The sequence below is a fragment of the Acanthaster planci genome, linkage group LG19 (assembly GCF_054643075.1).
Source record: "Acanthaster planci isolate LZ-2023a linkage group LG19, COTS_SCS, whole genome shotgun sequence".
NCBI lineage: Eukaryota > Metazoa > Echinodermata > Asteroidea > Valvatida > Acanthasteridae > Acanthaster > Acanthaster planci.
In genome coordinates, this window is record NC_141795.1 from 12,131,220 (window position 1) to 12,158,296 (window position 27,077).

The 27,077-nt window shown below is 44.2% G+C and overlaps 2 protein-coding genes across 3 annotated transcripts in view; one reads left to right on the top strand and one right to left on the bottom strand.

Moving 5' to 3' along the window:
• The window catches only part of LOC110987871 (A disintegrin and metalloproteinase with thrombospondin motifs 3-like), a 94,244-nt gene extending 81,757 nt beyond the window's left edge, over nucleotides 1-12,487 (top strand). For both annotated transcript variants that reach the window (XM_022250994.2, XM_022250995.2), the window contains one exon: nucleotides 10,126-12,487. In XM_022250994.2, the coding sequence (XP_022106686.2) occupies nucleotides 10,126-10,230 (105 nt within the window). In that variant the 3' untranslated portion in view covers nucleotides 10,231-12,487. The remainder of the gene's footprint in view (nucleotides 1-10,125) is intronic.
• Nucleotides 12,488-22,563: 10,076 nt separating this feature from the next.
• LOC147796051 (uncharacterized) lies at nucleotides 22,564-26,367 on the bottom strand. The gene is made up of 4 exons (XM_087129986.1): nucleotides 25,293-26,367; nucleotides 24,546-25,145; nucleotides 23,629-24,305; nucleotides 22,564-23,133 (listed from the first exon to the last, which is right to left on the bottom strand). The coding sequence occupies exons 1-4, from the start codon at nucleotides 26,365-26,367 to the stop codon at nucleotides 22,564-22,566; spliced, it is 2,922 nt and encodes a 973-aa protein (XP_086986112.1).
• Nucleotides 26,368-27,077: the final 710 nt, after the last annotated feature.

Here is a 27,077-nt window from a genome sequence, read left to right on the forward strand (position 1 = left end):
CTCCGGAAACAAAAAATTAAACTCGATCGTTTTAGGCCGCAACAAAAATTAATGCTCCAAAACAAACCCATAAAAGTTAAAAGGTTCATTGCTACGTTTGTGAAGAAGTGACAAGGTTCACTTGGAAAGGGAGGAGTCGCTCAAAAGGGTAACACAACAACTCTATGGCAGCGGTTAAACTGATGAGCAGGATGGTTTAATGAAGAAACTGTCTGTTTATTATACCCAGATAATTAGAAACAGGGGGTAATGACTTGCAATTGGCCTGGATACAGTAGTAATCTTGGGGAAACTGTGATTTGTGAACGGAATGGTGGAGATGAAACCGGTGATGAGGTCTTGGAAATACATGGAACAGGAAACCGTGGTGACTGGGGAATAAAAAGAAATAAATACTAATAAATTAACTGGAATGCACGTACATGTGCCCACTAGACGACAACATAATTGTACATGTAACGTTACAACAATTGTCCCCGATTAAGGCTAAGGTTTGTACTCTAAACTCCTCTATTTTACATACTAACACAAGAATCACCATACGTTCTTATACTATAAACACCAAAGAACATAAGGCTGTACTCACAATTGTCAGCAACGCACGGTAAGGGCAAATCTGGAGGTATTCTGATTGGAAATGTGCTTGTTAAACCTGATTTTAGAACGGAATGTGCGGTGCGAGAATGAGCAAACTACTGAGAGCGCCCTACCAATTATTGCGCGGTCAGAAGACAGGGACTTTCTTACAGCCGCCCCCACATTTGGGTACTAAATGTGAAGCCAAGAAAGTCTTAAGTTAGTGTTCAGTCTGTGGATGGTCCTCAGACGGGCAGTTGTCCTCGTACTTGCATTCTGGCAGACGAATCAGGTGGGCAACTGGTCTGGTGTACACCTTGTAACGGACTCGGACCTTGGCTGCTCTCACACGTCCATCAGTTCCAGGGTGTGTCTCGCGTATCTTCCCTACTTGCCACTGAGCTCTAACCAGCTCGGGGTCGACGAGCACGACGACGTCTCCACAGGCCAGGTCTCTGGATTCAGTGTGCCGCTTTTGCCGACTCTGTAGACCGGGAAGGTAGGATTTGATTAAGTGAGCCCAGAACTGGTCAGCGAGCACCTGACTATGGCGCAATTGTCGCCGTCCCATGGATTCTTTGGAGGTGTAGACGACCTGTGGAAGGCTAGGATCTAGCCGCCCCATCAGAAGCATGTTTGGGGTCATCCGATCAACGTCAGCAGCATCTGAAGAGACGTAACCCAAGGGTTTTGAGTTGAGAATCCCCTCGACTTCAGCTAGGACGGTTCGGAGAACTGGCTCTGTGACCGACTGGTCTCCCAAAGCAGCTCTGAGTCCAGCCTTGACCGACTTCACCTCTCTCCCAGGAGCCGCCGAAGTGGGGAGCATTTGGCGGGTTAAACTGGAATCGCACCTTTTGTTTGGAAAGCTGTTGGCTTAGATCTGGAGCCATGGAAGCAAAGGCACTTCAGAGTTCTGCTTCACCCTTGAAGTTGGTCCCGCAGTCAGACAGGATATCATATGGTTTACCCCTTAGGAAGGTGAAACGGCGAAAGGCCATCAGGAATGCATCTGTGTCTAAGCTCTCCAGCAAATCCAGGTGTATGGCACGTGTGGTCATGCACTTGAAGATGACTCCCCATCTCTTCTCTGTGCGTCGACCAATATTAACTGTCATTGGCCCATAGCAATCAACGCCCGTTGAGAAGAAGGCTGGCTTAAAGAGACGGAGACTGGAAGGGGGCAGGTCTGCCATTTTGGGAACTGTTGGTTTACCGTGCCACTTGCAGCAATCGTTGCACTGGCACTGGTGCTGACGAATTGCCTTTCGGCCTCACAGGATCCAGAATTTCCGCCGTATTTCGGCAAGAACACGTTCAGCTCCAGGATGAAGTAGGCGCTGATCGTAGTCTCCGATAAGAAGCTTGGTGATATGATGCTTCGGATCAAGAATGATTGGGTGCTTAACTTCGTGCGGGAGGTCCACTGCCTGTCGCAATCGGCCTCCCACTCTGATCAGTCCAGAGGTTTCATCATGCTCAGGGCTGAGCTGTGCTAATCTGCTCCCAGAAGGCAACTGCTTGTTCTGCATCAGAGCATGGGCTTCCTGTTGGAATCAGTCTACTTGTACCTGAAGCAAAAGTTTGGTCTCGATGGCTTCTTCCCTCTCAACCAGTGTTGAAGGAGAGGCCACTCCAACTGCGATACTGTCCTGGGTTTGGCAACTGGGGCTCTTTCACGGTGATCGCACCACAGTAAGTTACTCCCTTCAGTTCTACGGTGTCTTCCGGTTCGTCGACCAAGGGGCTTGCCGGCCAGCGATGAGGAGGTAAGGACAGAAAGGATGGGCCATTTCTCCATCTTTGTTCATTAGAGAGTTCAGACACGGTCCTACCCCGAGTGACGTCACGAGCAGGGTTGTTGGCTGTGTCAACATAACGCCAATTCTCTGGATTGCTCAGGGACTGTATCTCTACAACTCCTGTCCCGACAAACACCTTTTATCTGCAGGAGTCGGCTTCAGCCAGCGTAGTACTGTAGTGGAATCACTCCACAGGGTAATCTTCTGGATGGAAAGGGTCAACTCCTTTCTGAGCAAATCTGCCAACTGTGCACTGACCAGTGCAGCAGAAAGTTTCAACCTTGGGATGGAAAGTTGCCGCTTGGGAGCTACCCTGGAACGTGAGACGATGAAACTAGTATGGATGCTTCCTTTGTGACCTTCGGTGCGCAGGTAGGCGACCAAGCCATAGACTCTTTCTGAGGCATCACTGAAGATGTGGACTTCTCGGTTGGTCGTCTTGGTGTCAACTTCAGGTGGTGTGTAACACCTTGGCAGTCGAAGCTTTGGTAGGTCAGCCAGTTCCTGTTCCCATGTGTGCCATCTGGTGAGGATATATCCAGGCTCTATTGGGTCATCCTAGGTTCTCTTTGACTTCCACAGATCAAGGACGATTACCTTAGCTCTTGCAGTGAATGGTGCAAGGAAACCAATTGTATCATACTGGCTGGCAATGATTTTGTAGACAGTTCTTAGGTTGAGCATTTGGTAAGCAATGGGTCGGTGCTTGTAGCCAAGGTCATCTGCATCGCACTGCTACTGCAGTCCAAGTGTGGCCACGGGTGTGTCACTCTGACCAAAGACATGCCAAAGGTAAAATCCGTCAGATCTGGCAGCAGCTGGCAGATCTGCCACCACTGAGGGGATATTGCTTGCCCATTGGCGAATGTTAAAGCCACTTGTTGCAAGCAGTGTGCGTATTTTCATGACCAGTTCTTTAGCTACTTTGGCTGAAGGCAGACAGTCCGGGAAATTGTCTACATAAAAGGATTGTTGGACAGCACGTGCGACCTCTTCGTTGCCCTTTTGGTGGTTGAGTACATGCCTTTGCAGGGCAAATGAGGCGCAGCAGGGGCTACAGGTTGTGCCAAACGGAAGAACCTGCCATTCGTAGACATCAGGCTTAGATGCTTTGTCCATGTTCCGCCAGATGAATCTCAAGAGGGGCTTTTTCAGCGGGTAGGAGACGTATCTGGCGGTACATTGCTTAGATATCCCCAGATATTGACACAGTGTGCTGCCTAATTCTGAGGAGGACTCAAAGGAGGGATGCTCCATACTTGGGTCCGGGTAGGAAATGGTTGTTCAGCACCTGTCCATCATGTTCGAATGAGCAGTTGAACACCAAACGTGGCTCATCGCTGGTTTCAACAATGCGATATGGAAAGTACCACGACTCCTCAGTCTACTGGGCTTCTGCATCACTAAGGACTCTCACATAGCCTGCATCAAGTAGCTTCTGGATTTGCTCTTTGTGGATCCTAGCAAGGTTAGGCTGTTTCTTGAGTTGTCTCTCTGTATGCTTTAGGTTTGGGAAAACTGCTTCTTTGCCAGCATGGAAGTGGGTTCCATCATTCCTGCGCAAGAGGGATGTGGCATAGCGCAGAACTCCACCTTCTTCAATGTGAACTGTTTTTGCTTCAAGCAGTTCCACAGCATACTGGTTCTCCTTGGAACGGGTTACAATCTTCTCACTAGTGTAAGGGATCACATCGGCCTTCCACAATCTCTCAACTTGCTGCATAAGGTCATGGTTTTCTTGACAAATGGTAATCTTGAAGCACTTCTGCTCACTGAACTGTTCCTTCAGGACTCCAGCTGGTCCCTGAAGTGTCCAACCCGATTTGGTGCATACAGCCACTGGTGCTCCACTGGGGCCGAATTTTATAGGTTGCTGTGGGGTGATTAGGTCAGAGTAGTCAGAGCCAATCAGGATCGAGGGAGTTGCGTTGCTGATCAGAGGCAGTGCAACTCCACGTAAGTGGGGTCAACGCTTTTGAAGAGCTGTAACTGGATAGGTATATTCTGACAGGCATAAGCTGTCAGCGGTGAAAGCTCCTTTTATGTTGTACCTGGTGTCATGATGTTCCCTCGTGGACACTTGGAAATGGACCGATTGCCCTTCACATTGGAAAGGCAGTTGTTGAACTGTGGATAGGAGAATATGGTCTTTCTTCGCAGTGAGGTTCAGTTGCTGAACTGCATGGTTGAGCACCATTTTTCTCATGGAACCATCGTCAAGCACAGCATGTGTTTCAAGTTTGCCAGCAGGACCACGGAGAGTGATTGGAACAACCTTTAACATGACATTATGGGTACGCTCCTTGCCCCTTGCCCCTTGCTGAATGGCGTCATGCAGTATAGTCAAGTGGATCTCCTTGCAGGTGTTGCATGGTTTTCTCAATGTACACTGCTCAGGTTTATGGGTGCGCCCACATTTCCAGCATCTGGACTTTTTCTTCAGCCATTTGATTATTTGCTGGTTATTGAGTGCCTTGAATTCAGTACAACCATTAAAGTAGTGGTCATGGTTGTTGCAGTGTGGACAGAAGGCTTTATGTTTGTCCTTTGATGGTGACTGTTGTGAAGGTAACTTTCCAGTTATCTGTTTTCTGTCATCAGCCATGAAAACAGCGGCAGGCTGATTCCCTTTATTGCGGGGAAACTTGTCTTTCCTCTCTTGTCTGAGGTTATCTTCTTTGTAGACTGTTGCTGCTTGACCAGCGATCCGCTTTGCTCGTGACTGTACTTGCAACCAGTCAGCAAGATGGTTTAGGGTACAGGTTTGGTCGGAGTCTGCTTTCAGAATGCCCGATTGATGCAGCGTTCCATAAATCTATCACGATACCCTGTTGGTAGTTTGCAGATCAGTTGGTCCAAATGGGAACCGCACTTCACTTCATAGCCATTTTCTCCTTCTAGGGAGCGAAGCATCCCAACCAGTGACTGGAATGAAAGCGCAAAGTCGTCGAAGGCTACGTGGTCTCCAAACTTGATAAAAGGCATGTTCATGATCACGCCTATCTTACTCTGGACCAGCTGACGTGGTTGACCGTACATGTCTTTGAGGGCTCGAAGTGCTGCTGAATATGGTTTTGGGTCATGCATATATGCCTCAGTGAACCTCAGGATATTGCCCCCCAGACGCCCAAGCAGAATCTGATATTTATACTGCTCGGTGAGGTGTGGATGAACATTAACAAGATTGTCCAGGGCCATATTTAGGAGTGCAAAGTCACGTTCCTTGCCGGTTGTGAAGTGTGGTATGGTTGGACGCGGCACGCCATAAGATGAAGCGATCAATAGTTCTGTCATGTTCGGCATGACTGGTGAAGCTGAGTGCAATGGCGGGGTGACAAGTGGCTTCCCCACTACTGGTTGCACACTGGGGATTGGTGGTGCAGGGTTCAGAGCTGCACCTGGCGAAGGAGACATGCCAGCCAAGGGGTGAGAGGCTATGGCCGATGTAGCTGGTAACTGAGATTCAGGCCTTGTGGCATGCTGAGGTGAAAAGGTCACAGATGTGTTAGCTACAGAGGTAGTAAATGTCATTGAGTGACTTTCACTGCGTATGACAGGTGACTTGGCATGGGCCTTGTTGGGTGTGGATTGTGCCCTTTTCTTCTGGGGACACAGTGGAAACCTGGTTGAAGTGTATGTTGCTGAGGCAAAGTGTCACCTGACTGCTGCGAAGTTTCAGTGGTCATAGACGTAATAAGTTGGGCTTTCTGTAGCTCATGCTCGGCCTCTCTCAGTCGTCTCCTCCTGGAGAGCTGTGTATTCAGCTGTTCTCACCGACGCTGGGCCTCTCTTTCAGTTTTCTCTGCTCGTCTTCTAGCTGCAAGTGCCTCTTCTTCAGCAGCTATCCGTACCTCATATTCAGCATCATTAAGTCTCCTCAACTCATCGTCAAGTTGGTTCTCTTCCTCAAGCTGACGTTTCATCTCCTCCACATGTTGTCTTTTCTTCTGTTCTTCTAGCCTGGCTTCCTGAGCACTGCTCAGTTTAATTGGCAAATGGTGACTTGACGCTATAGAGCCTTTATCTGAGCAGGAATCCAATTTGTGCTCATTCTTGGACTTGGACTGGGTATTGTAGCTGACAACGAAGTCATGCCCCGGAATCCTTCTTTCCCTTCTGGGACGGACATCATTTGTGGATGCCGTCTCTTGCAGTTCTTTGTTTCCTTGCTCTAGGTCATCCATAGGTCGCTGGTTCGAATCCGGCTCGAAGGACCATGTGAAGAAGTGACAAGGTTCACTTGGAAAGGGAGGAGTCGCTCAAAAGGGTAACACAACAACTCTATGGCAGCGGTTAAACTGATGAGCAGGATGGTTTAATGAAGAAACTGTCTGTTTATTATACCCAGATAATTAGAAACAGGGGGTAGTGACTTGCAATTGGCCTGGATACAGTAGTAATCTTGGGGAAACTGTGATTTGTGAGCGGAATGGTGGAGATGAAACCGGTGATGAAGTTTTGGAAATATATGAAACAGGAAACCGTGGCGACTGGGAAATAAACAGAAATAAATACTAATAAATTAACTGGAATGCACGTACATGTGCCCACTAGACGACAACATAGTTGTACATGTAACGTTGTAACAATTGTCCCCGATTAAAGCTCAGGTTTGTACTCTAAACTCCTCTATTTTATATACTAACACAAGAATCACTATATGATCTTATACTATAAACACCAAAGAACATATGGCTGTACTCACAATTGTCAGCAACGCACGGTAATGACAAATTTGGAGGTATTCTGATTGGAAATGTGCTTGGTAAACCTGGTTTTAGAACGGAATGTACGGTGCGAGAATGAGCAAACTACTGAGAGCGCCCTACCAATTATTGCGCGGTCAGTAGACAGGGACCTTCTTACAACGTTAGCACCTAAAAGTAATACGTTGTACACTATCGATTACTACAACTATATTTACGAATCGGATTAAAGTTAACCAAAGTACACCGTGTGGTGCAATTTAGACAACGGCCCTCGTTACGTAGTTACATCGAAAAGAATCCAGACCTTTGTAAACAGGCAAAATATCGTAACGATCAAGACTTTTTTAAACTTGCCAACAATGCGGTGTATGGCAAAACAATGGAAAACGTTCACAAACGTTGTAACGCAAAAATAACGCGCGACAACAACAATCGTGACGTTGTAAAATATACACGCATGGTAAATAAACCTTGTGTTGTATTTCAAAGAATGATAAAAACCAAAGTCGTACTCAACCAGCCAATTTATGAGGGGGTTGCGATCTTTCCGAAATGTTAATGTATGACTTTTATTACAACACGTTCAATTTTTATTTATCGTGACCGGTTAAGCCTAATGTATACCGACACCGACCGCTTACTCGTTGAAATAAAAACGGATGACTTTTACCAAGACCTATTAGATATGCGCAGTCAGTTTGATTTTAGTAATTACGCGACAGATCACAAGTTACACGAACCTATTACAAAAAAGTCATCGGTAAATTTAAATACAAATTTGGCGGGACAAGCATACCAGAAGCCATTTGTATACGTCCAAAGATGTATATGATCTTACTCGAAGATAACGTCAACCTCAAAAAAGCCAAAGATATCACAAAGGTCGTATCTGAATGAAACCTACAACACGAGTCTTACAAAGATTGCTTATTCAATTGGATCAAGTTTAAGTACACGTCGTTCAACGACATATTTGTTTTACTTGAATATTTGTCATTTTAGAAGATCTGATTAACTTCATACTTACCAAACCTTCCCACAATTATTAAGGCTAGTCCAACACCATAATTGGCATGATGACGTCATCAGGTGATTTATTTTAAATTTAAAATTTAATGTTGCCCATATTAATAGGTCTTTTACATGTTTTTCAACAGGAAGACTTCTTTTGCACTGTTATCGATCTGACTGAGTTCGTGTAAGGGGCACACATTAGGGCTACAAGTTAGAACAGGTTCCTGTACAAGTTACCATAATGACGTCATCAGCATGAAGTCACGTGGCATTAAAGGGGCACTCTTTAAAGTACTATATCTGGTGAAGTACATCTCTGATTTGATTGAAAATTCGTGTATAGCTCGACGGGGAAGGGTCTTAGACCAAGATTGACATGATGTGAAGATGGCGTCATGAAATGTTCAGTCACGTGACATTAAACAGGCACTCTTTAAAGCACTATATCTCACGTATTATATGTCCTTTTGCTTGAAGCTTTTTTGTATAGCTCTAAGCGGAAGGGTTTTAGACACAGGTTGAAGTGATGCAAGTATGACGTCGTCGGTTGACAAGTCACGTGACATTGAAGGTGCACTTAATAAAAAGATATCTCCTGAAGTACATGCCGATTAGGTTTAAACATATTTAGTTGGGAGGGGACGGGTTTTAGACCCAAATTGACCACATTTGATTATGACGTCTTCATGTGACAAGTCACGTGACCTTAAAGGGGTATTATTTAAAGCACTAAATTGCGTGAAGTGCATGTCTGATTTGGATGAAATTTTGTGTGTAGTTCGAAGGAGAAGGTTTTAGACCCAGATTGCCCTGATGTGAAGATATGACATCATCGGTGATAAGTCACGTAACATTAAAGGGGCACCCTTTAAATTGAAATATATCGTGGAGTACATGTCTAATTTGTTGAAACTTTGCAGTTAGCTACAAACAAAAGGGTTGCAGACGGAAACTGATTCATCTGGTGGTAGTATCATATAAAAGCATGTGACCTATACAGTTTCCACTGACTGATTTTCATATTTTAGCCATTAAAGTAATTTTATTTAAATGATTTTGTGAAAACCCTTTTAAGCCAAAGCAGCTCCGTGGTTGTCCACAACCACTTTCCTCTTTCGTGTTTTGTATTGTATTGGGCATATCTGATATTGTGTATATCTGATTGTGTTGAAACCTTGAAGATAGTTTGGAAGGGAAGGTATATAAACCAGCAGACGAGTCACGTGACATTAAAGGTGAATCCTTTTAAGTGCTATATCTCCTTAAGTGCATGTCTGATTGGGTTGAAACTTGGCTGATATTTAGAAAGGGGATGGTTATATATGAAAATAAAAGTCATGTGATGATGACGTCATCACATTAACATATCAGGTGACATCAAAGGTGAACTCTTCCAAGCGCTATATCTCTTGAGGTACATGTCTGCTTGGGTCGAAACCTTGCTGATATCCTGGAAAGGAAGTGATTTAGAGAAATACTAACATCGTGTGATGATGACGTCATCGGAAGATAAGTCACGTAACATTAAAGGTGCAATGCTTCAAGCCCTATATTTCCAGAAAAAAAGAAGCTTTTCAGTTTATCTGATGTAATAATGACGTTATCAAAATTACATTATACGTACATTCATCCTGGCGTGCATGCCTGATTGGGTTGCAAATGGTCTTGATGAAATATTTATTGGTATTAACATATCATTGGTTGCTGAAATTAAGAACGCAAAAGGAACGCAAAAAGGCAAACAGACAGATAACCTAGTTGTGTTTTTTCTTCACCATCTGCTCAAAAGACAATGCAATTTGTGCACTTTTCTCTCATATACTCCAAAATTTAGTAAAATTAATCCCAAACATGTTCTAGAATTCGAAAAGGATTGGCAAAAAACGGAGGAGATGATACTTGGTAAATTACACGGGCGGACACACAGCCCTTTTTATTTAACAACGGTAAGTCAAAAGTTGACTTTGGTGATGTGGACGATTTCATACCTAGATTGATGCATTTTAATTGTTTTTCTCCGACAGGTGTATTGGACAAAGGACAAAAGGTCCATCAATATTACCTACAGCTACTACGTTCAAAGTTCGGCTCAGCTGACAACTATGGTTACACCGCAAAAAGGGCCATAAATAGGGGGGGATGGGGACATTGCCTCCAATTACTTCCAAAAGCAGGGAAGGAGCACTAGTAATAAATATTTTGGCTTACGTCTTATGTATATCATGTATATTGTGGGCTTGCATGCCTTATTATCTGTACGTTCAAATTATGCATATCTGTTCACCTCCTTTATTTTGGAAAACCAAGACAGTTTTGGGTTCATCAGGTTTGTAAACAGCTAAAACATCGCTAACACTTTCCTTGGAACACGGGAACTGAGGTTAATGTGTCTGCGGGTTGACCTCTTTTAGGATTTCTATAAACATTATTTTAAAAAGGGTGTCGGACTTTCTCAAGAAACATTTAATTTAGTCATAAAATACACAAAGATCATTTTGCTACATTTTAGTGGTCAGTCTGATACCTTTGAAACCAGAAAGGGACTTTTGCTCGGTCAATTATCCTCACCAGCCACTGGCCGGCTCTAAATAATGTGTATTGCTTTCAAAACTCTCTGTCAAATCATATGTCAGGTTTATTTCAAATCAGAAACGAGTTTTTCCTAGAATCACTTTTGGTGTATCTCTGTACTCTTTTTACATGTATGAAGACTGTTGGACTTCTTTTTGGGATACGTGAACTGCAAAGCACACTTTGTAAACAAACAGTCTCTGTACGTGTAACAGATTATTTATTGATGCAGTACACGAGTCCGTGTGTGACCCGCGTTTGACCGTGTGTTTGTAGAAACAAAGAAATTTTTGGAAAAGGTTGAGACTACAACATGCAGGCTTTGGCAAACAAAGACATATGGAATGACACACACACGTCAGACTAGCGAGGTTTGGGGAGGAAACTCTACTTTACGCGAGCTGTGAGAAGTCGTAGACTCGTTGACTTCTGCACCATTTCAACCCGTGGTCGCGAGTCGTCCGTGGTGTGACATTTTTAAGAAAAGTCCATCCAGACCAAGTGAAGTGCACTGCAGAGCTGCATTTTGTTCTGGAAGAGACAGTTTGTGAACTGAATCCAGTTGCAGATTGTGGGATGAGAGTCCCCGTGTTTGCGCCGGTCATCAAGCCCTCGCTGTTTCGTCTCAAGCCCGGTGTACAGGTCTCATTTATCCGGCGTGTTCGGAATTCCAGAAGAACGGGTTGGATAAATGAGCACGTTGTTGCTACGGCGTACTGATTTTTACAGTTGTGCATGCACGTACGCTGTGTCTCACGTTTGACCCGGTGGCTTTCCAGGAAAAATTATACAGAGGAGATTGGAAGATCGGAGAATAACTTTGAATTTGCCGCTTTCATTTATGAATATTCAGCAGCATTGTCACTCCGCCCTTACCAGACCTTACAAACGGGTGTTTATTTCGTTTTCGGAACTATGAATTTGTTGGAATGAATGTCTGTAATGCTGGGAGTGGGGCAGGCATTTATCGAATGTCTGTTCCGAATGTACACCTGCTTTTATGTATAAGGATATGGCTTTCACTTTTAAAAGGTAAAAATAACAAAATGGTAACAAACCTAGCATGTACATGCATACATCAATATGCCCCGAAGAACAAAACTGGTCAGCGCCTAAAAGAAAATACACCTGGCTTCCTAGTGTAGTGGTCCAGCCCCCGGCCGATTGCTCGGGAGCGGCTGTCCGTCCGCTACTGAAGGAGGAATCGGAGGCCAGGCAGGCTAAAAGAAAGTTCAGCAGGCACTGAAAGACTTGGGTATTCAAGTGGACGGGATTTCTTTTATTTCGCCATCACTAGAATCACAACTTCTTGGACAATTAAACCGGTGCTAATCTATGTGATTCCCGGCCAAGCCATCACGACGTCATTCCACCCAGTCGTCTCGGACAGCATTCCCCGCTCTCCCGAAAAAAACCTTGGAGCCCGCCCAACTTCAGTTCGGCCAAAAGTATCACATTGTAGGCCACTCCCGGCCGACAGGCGAGACTTATAGAAAATCCTTGTACTGTACATGTACATTTTGTGCACGTGGGCCCAATCACGCCTTGAAGACTTGCACAAGGTTCAAAGGTCACACAATTTGCTAAATTAGATGGGGAATTCCCAGATCCCTAAACTAGCATCACATTTCCTAAAATGGTTGGGATCAAAACTTCAAGCCAATACATTAGTTCATCGTCATAAATATGGACACTGAATATCAAACAACACTAATTGATAAACCAAAATGATATCCTACACCAACCTCGCCACTCACTTTTATTCAGGCAAATTGTGTTTGTCTTGAGTTTTACATGCATACATATAAACTTAATATATACAGTACATTAGTCAATGAATAAATGTCCAAGCTGGTCCCACTGGTCCATGGATTTAACAAAATGATTATTAGTCACAATATATGTAGAATCCAAGGTGCATTGTTTTGCATGTATCTAAATGTGTTTACTACAAGTAAAGCTCACGTCAAATCATCCCATCGATCTCCTGCTCCGCCTCTTCCCGTCCTCTCAGCCATATCCCAACCCCACCATATAATTCCAGCCATTTGCCCTCAGCCCATCTCATCACCCAATCCATTGCCTACTCTACCCCCATTCCTATCCCATTCCCCAAACCTCATCATCACAATACGGGCGATTCCCAATAGTGTACCTCCAAGAGTTATCAAGGTATTGACCAATCACAACGCACGACGACTGTCTACCCTTTCCAAATGCGCAGTACAATACAAAGTACATGTATTCTGTTGAAAGAGCGTTCGCATTTGTCTGATCTTTAAGATTACTAAAAACAAATGCACTATCGATGTGCAGAGCGTCCAAAGACGAGATTTTGCAATGTTACACAAAGATGTAGTCCAGCTATCCCATTACGTAAGTGCATAAGTGTTCAAAGGTGGTTGTGTGCAGCAATACTACGTGGCCTTGAATGTTGAATAAAGTTACTGATATGCCGATTTTTTTTACCAAAGGTGGTATTTCTACGACATTTTTCCAACCATTTAAAGGTTTTTAAAAAGTTTTGGATCTATTCCCCCCGAAATAGGAATTTGTGAAAACATGTTCTGTACTGCATACAATCACTGTTAGTCTATGACTCTTACTAGCTGCAAGCTGCAGTGATGCAGGTGAGTTACGGCATATCTTCGGTTGATGTTCACGTGGCATTGTCGTAGAACACACGGAGGGATGCCTTGTACAAGTTGTTCGGCAAACTTAAAAATGTTAGCAAGTACAAAAAAGCACTGTCTTCAGCGTACATCAGTCAAAACGTTTACATGCATACGGGCAAGTGTGCAATTACCCTCTAAGAAGAGGTCTTATGACATTTAAGGATTAAATATTCTGAAGTCATGAATGTCATAACTGACTTCAGCTTAATAAAAATGTGAACAGAGCAAATGTATGGGGTATGCCGTGAGCTCTGTTTTACCATATATTTGAAATTGAGACACCAAAACAATATATGCACACACATCTGGTGTTGGACTGATAAAAGTGAGGACTGAACTGTGAACTGTACAAAAGCAATGAAGGCCCTTGACAAAAAAAATTAAATAAAAGTACAGAATTAAATTCGCGACAAAGACGGGATTTTTTTAATCCCTTGAGTTCTAGAGTCGTACAGTAGTCGGGACATTTTGTATCGGCGTAAGTAGATCGTTACGTTTGGACGAAATAGAGTGAAGTTTCGCCCCAGTGCGTCCGACCCAAAACAAACAAACAAACAAAAAATCAAGATGGCTGAATTCCGTGGCTGGGGGTTTATTGGAAGCATGGAGAGCTTCGAGCCTTCAAAGAGGACTGGCATAATAATCAGGTCGTCGAGAAATATGGATAAAAGCCAATAAAATTGCCGGTGAGGATAAAGTAAACATTTTTCTTGCGATGATAGGGCCGGCAGCCTCCCAAGTAGTGACAAACTATGTCAGTCCAGATGATCCTTCTGAGAAGGAGCATGCTCGATTAACACAGATTCTGTTAAACTTCTACACATCAACAAAGAACCAGACCGCACTTCAAATGGCGTTTAGGAAACGACACCAAGAACCAAGTGAATGTGTGCCCACCTATATCAATGGGCTGAAGAAGTTATCCAGATCCTGTGGATACGGTACAGAGTTGGATACCAGCCTTCGGGACACATCTTTCGGTGGACTATGCCACAGGCAAAATGCCTGAGCAAAGGAAACAGTCTTATATAGAAGGCTGCATGCGATGAAGCTATGGCTATGGAAGCAGCTGAGAAAGACAGTGGAAACCTACAAGGAAGAGTGGCTACATCTTCAAACACCAGTGGGGAGTAATATGCCAAAGACAGTTCCAGAGCACAAGGGACTTCCCCTTTGCACTCGTGACTTCCCCAATCCAAAAGGGACTTCCTGAACCAGACCTTGTGACCCCGAAACCAAAATAGGGAAATTCTCGGGATTTCCCCAGTCTCAGTTAAAACTGTGTCTCGCCGGAAGCTTTGAGAGAAAAATGAATCAAATTAACAACTGGCTTAAGTAAATAATATTTAATATGGAGATGTCAAACAAAAGAACTGGAGCTTTGAAGAAACGTGAAAAAATTTATAATTACCTATATGTAAATAGAGACATGAAAACACCACAGAAATCACAACGCCGCCCTTTCTTCGATTAAAAACAATTAATCCGACTTTGTAAAACAATATAACATTCCATTACCACCAGCTAAACGCAAAAAAACATTCCAAATCCGAACTACAGAAACTGGGAACTGGCGCCCACTTTCTTTGCCGACGACTTGATACACTTCTTAGATTTCCACTAAAAATTTATCGAAGACAAGGCGGAAAGCCCGGAGCTGAAACTAAATTTGGCGTTTTCACATTTACGAGCAAAAACAACGTGGTAATTTCTGAACTGGAAGTCAAACGTGCCTTGAAGGAACAAATAGCAAAAACATCTTGAAGACGTCGAAGCTGACGAACAGAGAGGCTCGGGCTGGGTGTTTTATAAAGTTATTGTGTTTTACATCAACGTGGTTCGCTATAAACCCGTGGGAGCGACTTACATTTCGTTGCCTAAAGAACTAGCTTTTAAGACTGCGATTATTAACGTTCAAAACAAGAATGACTCAGAGTGCATTCGCTGGGCGTTGAGATCTGCTTTAAAGTTATACCCAGACAACGTCAAACATCAGCTGGAAACCAACCCAAATTACAAAATAAACATGAAAAGAACTTCAACGTACACCGCAGACGACGGTTTAAATTTTTAAAAAACATAGACTTCCCCACTCCCTTGTCGCAAATTCCACGAATCGAATCACAAAACAATTTAGCAATGAACGTATTCGGTTACACGGGGAAAGAAGGCGTCTGCATACTTTACACAACTAAACACACAGGCAATCTGATCAACTTACTTTACTTTAGCCGAGGTGAAACAGCTCACTACTGTTAATGGGCAGTGTCGACAAACACGACAGCAAATCATACTGGTGTTTTAACTGCCTTTCTCACTTTCATACTGAACAACGACGGGGAAAACACCAAGAAGACTGTCAAGGAATGGACACGGTGCCTTCTACCCGTATAGGGTCAAAACATTCTCAATTTTGAAAAATTACAAGAACAAGCACGACGCCTCATTCGTAATTTATGCAGATTTTGAGTCTGTTTTAGAGCTTCTCCCACCAGAAGCATTAAACACGGTCAAGGTACAACACCATAAGCCCTGCTGCTATTCTTACACGGTCGTTAGATGCGACAGTGTATGTACTAGTCGCAAAACGTACAGAGGTCAAGACGCAGCTGTTGATTTTGTGGAATCGCTTACACAATTAACGAAACATTTGCCGATCCAAAGCCCTTACCTGGTCGCTCGAGTTGTAGAAACTCCACGACAAATAAAGCGTACGCTGTATCTGCGAAAGGCACATCGGCCCAACCAAAGTATCCCGGGGTCAATGCAAAACCTGGGCGAACCAAAAACTAAAGGCGAAAAGGCGGACTTTAGTTTCTTAAACTACCGTGGTTTCAGAGAGTACATTTGTATGAGCTGCGAGAAACTCATTAACAAGTTTAGAAACGTCCAAGAGCATTGCCAGGTAATGGGCAAGTATAGGGGCCCAGTACACGTCTTTTGCAATCTCAAGTTAAGAGTAGTGCCTAATCAAACGCCAGTTCCCGTAGTGCTGCACAACTTGGAGAAGTATGACGCGCATCCAATCTTGCAAGGAGCTCGAGGCTTCAACGGAGGTGAAATCAAAGTCACTGCCAGAAACACCGAGAACTACATTTCGTTTTCTTTTAACCAGCTTAGGTTCCAAGACTTGTTCCATTTTGTGGCTGCTTCGTTAGATCGACTGGCCAAAACTGTTCTCCGGAAGATTTTAACCTGCTACGCGAAGGGTTCCCAGATAACACGGATCTGCTTTTAGAGAAAGGGGTTTTTCCTTACGAATACATCGACTCCTTTGACCGACTCGAAGAAATCAAACTGCCTCATCAAGCCGCTTTTTATAGCTTGTTGAAGGAACAGTCTGTTACAGAAGAAGAATACGTAAGAGCTCAAAACGTGTGGCAAGCGTTTGGCTGTCAAAATCTCGGCGACTACCATGATCTCTACGTCAAAAAGCATACTTTGCTTTTAGCAGGCATGTTTGAAAACTTTCGTAAAGTCTGTAAAAAGAACCACGGTTTAGACCCGGCTAACTACTACACATCGCCGGGGCTATCGTGGGACGCGCTTTCAAAACACTCTGGCGTGGAACTCGAGCTTTTGACAAACATATACCATCACCTATTTTTGGAAAGGGCCAACAGAGGCGGCATCTCGAGCGTCGGGGCAAAACGTTTCGCAAAAGCAAACAATCCAGATTTAAAAGATTACAACCCCGACAAGCCGGTGTCACACATCATGTACCTGGACGCAAATAACTTATTTCGCTGGGCAATGAATCAGCCGTTACCCCTCCGAAACTTTCAATGGGTTCAAGATACGACCAATTTTACCCCTGAGTACATCGCTTTCTTTCGGGGCTTCCGAACCAGCTTCAAGGGGCTTCGTTTTCGAAGTCACCTGGAATTACCCGAAACACATGACTTACACAACGACTTTCCAGTAGCACTCGAAAATCTATTGGTGCCAAACGAATGGCTTTGGGACTACTAAAGTAACTTTCTTCAGGGCGGAGAAAGAGTTAGCCCCATAGACAAGCTGGTAGCGGTTTTGGGCACTAAACACAATTACGTTGTACACTACCGCACGTTGCAAAAGTACCTAGGACTAGAGCTAAAAGACGCTCACCGCAAATAATGTCTTTTCAACAGGCACCTTGGATGAAAGGTTATATAGACAAAAACACCGAGTTGCATAAGTTAGCCAAACCTGATTTCGAAAAAGACTTCTTCAAATAAATGAATAACTCGGTGTTTGGCAAGACGATGGAAAATGTGAAGTTCCGCATCAACGGACATCTGCTGAGAGTCTACAAGACGCCGATCGGTACAAGCGTTTAACTTCTAAACCACACTATAAAACGACTGCTCCGTTCAAAGAGTGCAATCTCGCATTTGTCGAGATGTACCGCATAAAAACAAAGTTTAATAAGCCCATTTACTGCAGTGTAAGCGTGTTAGATCTATCCAAAACATCAATGTACGACTTTTATTACAACGAATTTAAAGCGGACTTTGGCTCAAACTTCTGTCTTTTGTACACCGAAACAGACTCATACCGACGATTTAACCAATTACTTACGTAAAAAAGCGTGACCTATTCGATATGAGCAACTACCCGCCCGATCATGGACTTTACGATTCGAAAAACAAGAAAGTCATCGGCAAAATGAACGACGAATTAGGGGGTCAAGTGATATCGGAAGTCATTTGCATATGGCCAAAAATGTACTCCGTTTTAACGGAGCAACAAAATTAGAAAAAGGCGAAAAGAGTTACTAAAGTAGTGCCCCCAAAACAGTTGTCGCTCGAGACTTATGAGAGGTGCCTGTTTGAACTGTTACAACACTTTTTTAAGCAGCAACTGTTCAGGTCAGACAAGCATCTGTTGTTGACATTCACGCAAAATAAAATGTGTCTTTCACCCTTGGACACGAAATGGCGGCAACTCAATGTCTTCTGGTATCACTTGAAGTTCTTCTATAACGAAACTCCTTTTGGGCCCCTCGAGCAGATAGTACAAAGTGGGCCCCGATTTCACCCCTTTGCCCCAGGCCCGTTTAAACTGGCTCGTACGCCTGACGGAGCCGCTTTCTTGCTCACCCACGTAATATAAATACCTAATTAAAACGTTTGGGGGAAGTTCTTTTTGTTGTTTATCGCTAGCCCTTTTAGGTTCGTTCGGTACTTGTTTCACGCGGAATAATTTGATGGCTGCTGCGGGTTCTTTTCCAATCCATCTAGTCTTTTCTTCGTTGAGCGATTTTATTACTAGGGGCAGACGTTTTACCCATTCTGCGTTACGTTCACCTACGTTTAACATTTCTTGCCCATATTTGCCACTTGTATTTCGACCTCGTGTTTTTTAAACAACTTTTTAAATTCGCCCTTAAATTCCGATCCGATTCCACCTTGATTAACCCGGGCCAAGTCAAAGGACTCCTTTTATAAATCTGTTTAACGGCCTCCGACGTTTGTTCGGCCGTTTTACTCGTCAACGGCTTGGCTTCTTTGTTCCTGGAACCCACGTCAACAACAGTCAAAGCGTATTTAAAAGTTTTGCGGTTTACTCAATCCGAAGGTAAGTATAGCACGTCCAATTGATGTGTGTCATTGGGTTTTACAAAATCCGATTGTAACGTCATTGGCCTGGGTGCGTATCCAGGAGCAGGTAGATAAATTTGCCAAATGGCTTGCTTTTTTAACCAGTTTCGGATAACCGACTTGTCTGCACCCGTCTTTTGATGTAAATGGTCTACGGCACTTTCGCCTTTCCAATAGTCTTTTGCGCTGTAAAACAGTTTAAAAAATTCTTTGTTCATTCAAAATAAAGTTAACTAAACTTCATTATATCTATACACCAAAAACCCGGCCAACGCAGTTCCTCCTGAAACCAACGCCAATTCTTTAGCTTTTTGTTTTTCTGAAGACACGTAAATATCTGACAACTTGGGCTCTGGAGGCAAAGGCAATATGTTTTTACCCGTTCCTTCTAAGCTCGCAACGCTTCGTCCACGTTTACAAATGTGTATGGAGTAGCGCGTTCTTTTTTCATGTGTTCGTTTAAAAAAAATCTAATAGGTGCACACGATTTTTTCCCAGTCTTGTTTTGCTTGCGCCAGTTTCTCTACCGCAATGTCGCGTCGTTAGCGTAATTTATCTTGTTCTTCATGTTTATATGGAAATATTAGTTTCATTAATAATTTGCGCCCACAAAAGTCAGTGCACCAATTATAGATGATTCGATCAAGATTTAAGCTTCCATTTTAACGTACAGGCTTTAAAAAAAATTAAATTAAACACCTTTATTTGAAAACATGGATCTTGAAACCAAAGAGCAGTTGGCAGAAATTCAAGCCGATCAAACAAACATCGAAGGTATGCTGGGTGACATGGTAGCTGACATAGACCACCAGGGAGACATGCTTTTAGAGATTCAAGAGGTACTTGCAGAAATGGAATCTGAAACATTTCGCAAGAGAAATCAATTGATTAAATTACGAAGACATGTTTTTACAGCCGGTGTGTCGTTGGTTGCGTTTTCTTTTTCTTTAACATTTTTACGTAATTTTAAAAAGTAGTCTATTATAAAACCGTATATAATAAGAAAATGTCACAACAATATACTAAAAAATTGAACCCAAGCTGCAGCCTTAAAGTTCCACGAGCAATTAAAGGCGAAAGACTCGAAGTCACCATTACACATAATCCAAGCACAATCGCAGCACGTCACATGCTACACGTCCAGTTTTCCGCATTGGGCATGGACGACAATGTAGTGCCCAGTACTGCGAAACTGGCTTTCACGTTGGACCTAAATGGAGCATCAGACAACAATTGAACCGTGTATAACAACGTGGCGCGTAACCAAGTTTCTGAACTCAACGTTAGTTTACAAGGCAACAAGATCGTGAGCTACCGAGACGCAGACATGTTTCACAACTTCAAAGACAATTGGACCCCTGACACAGACCAAAAAAATGGCTTCGGCCTAGAAAGGGAAAACGTGGCAAAGTTGCGTTAGGGAGCAGCCAGAGGTAGCAAAGGGGCAAACAACGGTAAAGACAAAGCAATCGTTGACGCTTTTAAGAACAGGTACGCGATTCCGTCAGACGTGCCTCTGTTGACGGATCACGGCCCTTTTTAACCATCGGGTTTCAAAGAACCTCTAACTTACGCACTGACATTTAACGATCACGGCAAAGTGGTCATAAGTACAGACACGGCCGCCGAATACAGCATCTCGGACATGACCTTGGAACACGAAGTCGGCATCAATCGCGATTTGGCACAAAGTTTGCGGCACAAGCACAAAGGGATCGTCTACTATCTGTTTGTCAGGATTCATTCGTCAGACAAGTCAGACACGCTGTGGAATATTAGTATAGATCAGACGATTAAAAGTTTGAAAGGCGTTTTAATCCTGTTCAAAGATCCGAACGTAAAGAGCCCGCATCGATTTTAAATTCCGCACATTACGAAAACTATCGTAACGGTCAAAGGTAAGCCGAATCAATCACAAAGGCTGTTTGAACACCAACACTTTTTCCGAAGTTTGCAAATATTTCGGGGATTCAGACACGGAATAGGGAAGAGCCGTTGTGAAACATCTAAACTTGATGAGTGTTGACATGGCCAGTTATTTGAAAGATAAGTACGGCCTCTGGCTCGACTTTAGAAGTTCGGATGATAACTCGACGCACGGGTCCGGAAGCCCATTGGTTGGGGATGGTGAGATATCGATTCAAATGGCAAGAGAGGCGGAAACCGCGGGCCCGTTGACAATGTACGTGTTTTTGGTAATGGACACGCAATTGACGGTGGAAGACGGGCATTTTAAAAGTTCAGTTTATTAAGTATTAAAAGCGGTTTAAGTTAAAAGTTTGGCCAATTTAAGTAAAGAGGAGTGCTAACATGAGTCAGAGTAGGAGCCAGAGCCTGAACGTATACAAGAGACCTCACTGTACTCTAATAGCGGGCAAAACAGGTAGCGGTAAAACCCAGTGGATCTTGAATCTATTAGAATCTTAAACCGATTTACGTACGAAGCTATAGTAATCATCTGTCCGACCCTATTTAAAAACAAGACGTATTTGAACCGGTTGTGGATATATACAGACGAAAACGTGTATCTATGTGACTTGGATCGAGAGAAGTTAGAACTCGACTAAGCGATTGACCAGTATCAGAAAGCCTTCGACGGTGTAAACACACTGTTCATCGTGGACGATTGTGCCTTGGATTGGTTTATCAAATATCGTAAAAAGTCTAAAGGAAGTACCACTTGCGTGCTAACTAAAATGGCCTTCAATGGCAGACATTACTTGCATTCTTGTTGGCTGTTGACGAAGAAGTACAACTCGGTTTTAAAAGGCCTCAGAGAGAACACGGCTGGGTCACTATGTTTCACTGTAAGGATCGAAACAGTTTTGACCAATGTTTAGACGAGAACGACGTGGTACCCGATTGTGAAAGGGAACCAATTAAAAGGCACTTGCGAGACGTAAAGTTCAGTAAGCTGTTGTTGTTGACGGAGACCCCCGGTTTCTTTCTTGCTCCAATAAAAATGAGAAAAATTCTTCTTACTTGCTAAAATGTAATAGAAAAATTTAATTTACATATATATAAATAAAGATAGAAACAAAACTTGCAAAATATGTACAAAGCAGAAAGATCTTCCAGTTTTAAAGTTAGATCAAGTGGTGACGTTAACATCTGCTGTAATCAATGTATTGCTAAGAAGATGGAGAATCTGAACAAACATCGCTGCCCTCATGGTCGGCCGAAGCATCTATGCAGTGTAATAAAGTTGGGTTTAGGTTGACGAGAAATGAGACACAAAGGGGTGAACTTACCGTTTGGGGTTCGCCATGCGGGCCGCCATGTTTGCACATGATTTTATTCAGCAGGCGGGCAGAACGTTAGTTCATGACATGGGCGCAAACGTTTATTACAACATCTCTCCTTTTTTCCTGAAAGGAAACAGCTAAACAAACAATTAAGTGAATGCAACAGCTTGGACTAAAGTTACAGGTTCAGCTCTTTGAATCAGATTATTTCGAGAATAATTATTCACCTGAGGTCTGAATATCTTTCAGAATAGACATGTTGATACCGTTCAGAGTCCAATAAAAAGTTAGCTGGAATTGTGAGTTTGAGTGTTCTTGACTGAGTCATGACTGATTCTGAATGGTTGGGAAATATAAAAAACATTATCTTGTTAGAATGTATGACAAGTCTAGTGTCCAGACATGATGTACTCTTTGTGACAAACTGGTACTCTGGTGACTCGAGTGGGTCGAGCTCCTGGGGGTTGAGGATCCGTGGAAGGTGTGGCGATGTCAAGGACTGGATCTGGTGATGGTTTCGGCAGCAGGATGATGTGACGTCGGTTTCGACGGTACTCGGTGCCATTAATGCTAATGATGTAGGACCGAGGTGTTCCAGCGTGGCGTAAAACTTCACCCTCTAGGCTCAACTGTCCTTTGGTTCGTATCTTCACTCTGTCTCCAGGTGTTAATGGATCCAGGTCTCTGGCACCATGTCGTCTGTTGAAGTTACATGCGCTCTCCGACTTGTTGACAGCGTCTACAGATCTTAGCTTGTCGTAGTTGGTCTTTTTGGGTTGAAGATTGCAAGGCAGGGTTGGAAGATTGGTGCGCAACTCTCTTCCCATCAGGAGACTTGCTGGGCTCTGGCCAAGGCTAGGCAGTGGAGTGGACCGGTACATTATAAGAGCACGGACTGGATCATCTTGACTCAACAGTCTCTTAGCAATGTGTACAGCCTTCTCTGCTTGTCCATTGGCCTGTGGGTAGTGGAGACTTGAGGTGAGATGTTGGAAGTTGTACTCACGAGCGAATTGGTCGAATTTACCGAGAAACTGAGGACGCGTTGTCAGTCACCACCAAGTCAGGGATGCCGTATCTCGCGAATGTTACCTTCATGAAGTTGATCACGGATTTGGCGGTTGTTGTATGGAGGGGATGCAACTCTATCCAACGGGAAAAGTAGTCTACTACCACGAGGTACATCTTCCCCTTCACCTCTGCTAGGTTGCAGGCAATTTGGTGCCATGGTCTCTGTGGTAATTGTGTGGGCATGAGGGGCTTGGTTCGTTGTGGTGGCTGTATATCCTGGCAGTGTGGACATGATTGGACATATTGAGCTATGTGGGTGCTTATACCCGGCCACCACAGGGCTTGATTGGCCCGGAGTCGGCTTTTTGAGATGCCCTGATGACCCTCATGGATTCTCTGCAACATTTGTCGTCTCAGGCTCTGTGGTATCACAATGCGGTCACCATATGTGAGGATATCCCAACTAGACTGATCTTGTCCTGGTCTTCCCAGAATCGCCTCAATTCTGGGTCAACATCTTTGTGATATTTTGGCCATCCATCTTTGACGAAAGAAATGACGGCACTCAGAGTACGGTCATGGCTGGTGGCTGCTGCAATTTCAACTAGCTTTGCATCACATGCTGGCCACTGTGATGTGATCAGGTGGACATGGGCTTCAACCTCTTCTTCCAAATCTGCACTGGAGTCGGTAGTGTTGTCATGTCGGAGAGGGGCACGCGAGAGTGTATCAGCCACGACTAGGTTCTTGCCGGGGGTATACTCTGCATAGCAGTTGTACTTCGTCAGTCTCATTGGTAGTCGTTGGCAACGCAGGGGAGCATCGCACAAGTCCTTTTGGTTGATGAGCGATACAAGGGGTTTGTGGTCTGTCTGGAGCGTCACTTGGAGACCTCGGAGATAGATGTAGAAACGCTGGCACGACCAGACTGCAGCCAGTAGCTCCTTTTCGATTTGTGCATAGCGTTGTTCTGCATGTGTCAGGCTTCGGGAGCAATATGCAACAGGCTTCCAAGACTCATCGGTTTGCTTCTGCAGGATGCAACCACCGACACCATAACTGCTGGCATCAGCACTGACTATGGTTGGCTTTCTGGAGTCATAGTATGCAAGTTTTGGGGCTGTTGTTAGCAGAGTTTTGAGTTGTCAAAACGCGGTGCGTTGTGCTGGGCCCCAAGTCCATTCTGTGTCATCCTTTATCAGGTCATTGATCGGTGCTGCAGTAGAAGCTGCAAGTGGTATGAAGCGAGAAAGCCAGTTGACCATCCCCATCAGACGTTTGACTTCCTCCTTCGTTGTAGGCGGCGATATTTGCAGAATCGCGTCTACTTTGGCAGGGTCAGGGCGAATGCCTTCCTTACCAAGTCGATGGCCAAGGAAATTCACCTGCTCTTGTGCAATTTTGCACTTGTCCTTGTTCAGCCTCAACCCAGCTCCTTGAAGAACCTGGAGAACATGATGGAGACGAGTATCATGTTCCTGTGGCGTTGCGCCTATTACGAGGACATCATCCATGTATATGACGACTCCTGGGAGATTAACCAGCAGATCGCTCATGATCCTCTGGTACAATTCCGGTGCTGACGTTATGCCAAATGGCAAGCGATTGAAGCAGAACCTGCCAAATGGCGTGATGAAGGTGGTTAGTTTCTGGTTGTCAGGATGGAGTGGGATTTGCCAAAACCCATGCTTGGCATTGAGTATGGAGAACTGCTCTCTGGCCACGACTTTATTCAGCATTCGCAGGTCCACGCAAACCCTGATGTTCCCATTTTTCTTGGGAACAATCCCAATTGGGGCGCACCAGTCAGTAGGCTCCGTGATGCGCGAGATGATGCCATGTTTCTCCATTTTGTCCAGCTCTGTCTTCAGCTTTGGATGCAAGGGCAGCGGGATGCGGCGAGGGGCATGGACACAGTGTGGTGTGGCATTGTCGGTCAGCTTTATCTGGACTGGGAGTCCTTGAAGGCAGCCAGTTTCTTCAAACACACTATTGTCATTTATCAAGGTGTACACACGTTTCACCAGGTTAAGGGACACACAGGCATGTTTTCCCAAAACTGGCTAACTACCATCAATAACAAGGAAAGTCAGTACATGGTACTTGCCCTTGACTTCACAAGACAGACGCTTCTGCCCCCTCGGTTTGACTTTCCCGCCGAAGAAACCACTCAGACGGGTTGTGGGTGTGAACTTCAAGGTCGGGTTGCGGAGCTTCAAAGTGCAGTAAACATTGAACGGTAGTATGTTTACCTCGGATCCAGTGTCAAGCAGGAAGTTGATGGGTTTATCCTCGACTGCAATAGTCTGGCGCCGTGAAGTTGGTGATTGGCCATTGTCGCCGGAGACTGCACCGACAAAAAACTCAGTGTCATCTTCGGTTTCATTGGGTGCACTCACAGCTCGCATGTGTTTGCGCTTGGAACGGCAAACTTTACTGAAATGTCCGGTTTTGTGACAGGACTTGAATTGCTGGCCTCTAGCTGGGCATGACGCATGACTTGAGTCATATCCGCAATTGGGACACCTGACCTGTCCGGTGCGGGGCTTGGGTTTTGGTGTGTGAGTGCTAGACGCTTTCTGTCGTGGTCGATGTTGTACCGCCTGAACAGCTGCGGTGTTGTGAGTTCCTTTAATTTCACGGAGATCTTTGGTGGCAATCTCAAGAGTGTTAGCAATTTCCAGGGCTTTTTGGAAAGTGAGGCCGTCCTGGGTCAGAAGATGTTTCTGAACACATTCACTGCAGAGGCCACAAATCAGGTGATCACGCAAGGCGTCATCCAAAAATGTCCCAAATTGGCAGGGGCTGGCCAAGTTCTGTAGTGCAACTGCGTACTGAGCGATGGACTCATCGATGTGTGGATCGCGTTTGTAAAATCTGAAACGTTCCACTACAACTAGACGTTTTGGGCCATAGTGCGATACTACCATCTCGCAAAGGTCCTTGTAGCCTTTCTGTAATACTGGAGTTGGTTCAGCTAGGCTTTTGACAGTCTTGTAGACAGTAGAACTAACTGCACTCAAAAGAACTGCCAGTTGTTTTGCCGCAGGGATGTCATTAGCAACAAAATACAAGTTGAGACGTTCGATATAGTTCCGAATATCTTCAATCTGATCGTATGGGTCCAGACGACCGATAAGCGGAGCGGCGGATACCGCCCCCAACGACGGGGACTGCGCCATCGTGAAGCTTGAGTTGATTCCCGTGCGTGAAACTCACACAAGTTCGTTGGAAAGTTGTAGCGGGAAGGTCACGTTTTGGTGAACAAAACGGAATGCAAAATGACGGCTATGTTATTCTTAATCAACCACCGCTACCACCATGTAATAAAGTTGGGTTTAGGTTGACGAGAAATGAGACACAAAGGGGTGAACTTACCGTTTGGGGTTCGCCATGCGGGCCGCCATGTTTGCACATGATTTAATTCAGCAGGCGGGCAGAACGTGTAGTTCGTGACATGGGCACAAACGTTTATTACACCATGCAGAGAGTGTGGTGGCTCTTCAGTTTGTAACATGGTAAACGAAGACGTTACTGCAAAATTTGCTCAGATCCAATTAAAGTTACGATACGCCAATGGATCTCCGATTACTTTTTCACAGACAAAAGTCCTCGTCTTGCAAAGATAGAATAGTAAATAAATTCACTTAATAAACCCAAGATTGCAAGGCCTTTTCCTTCGTTCTTTTCTTGTACATTTCCAGAGTACAATTATTTCTTTCTTTACTTAAACAATTTACCTTTAATCTCTCTTCTCTAAATTACAACATACAAAAATTAACATTCAAATCTTTGGTCCTGAGTCATACTGCAGATTCACAGATGTGTAGTTGTTAGATTCTTCTTCTGCAAGGTCTTCCTCCAGTTATTCATAGGCTGTCATCTGTGTGAG

Bases quoted from the DNA above. Each gene is read 5' to 3' on its own strand.
- LOC147796051 (XM_087129986.1), bottom strand. From the start codon at position 26,367: ATGGCGCAGTCCCCGTCGTTGGGGGCGGTATCCGCCGCTCCGCTTATC. The intron at 24,306-24,545 runs GTAAGGAAGGCA...TGCTAACAACAG, and splicing joins TTTCCTTGGCCATCGACTTG to CCCCAAAACTTGCATACTAT. The intron at 23,134-23,628 runs GTGACCGCATTG...CACTACCCACAG, and splicing joins TTGGGATATCCTCACATATG to GCCAATGGACAAGCAGAGAA.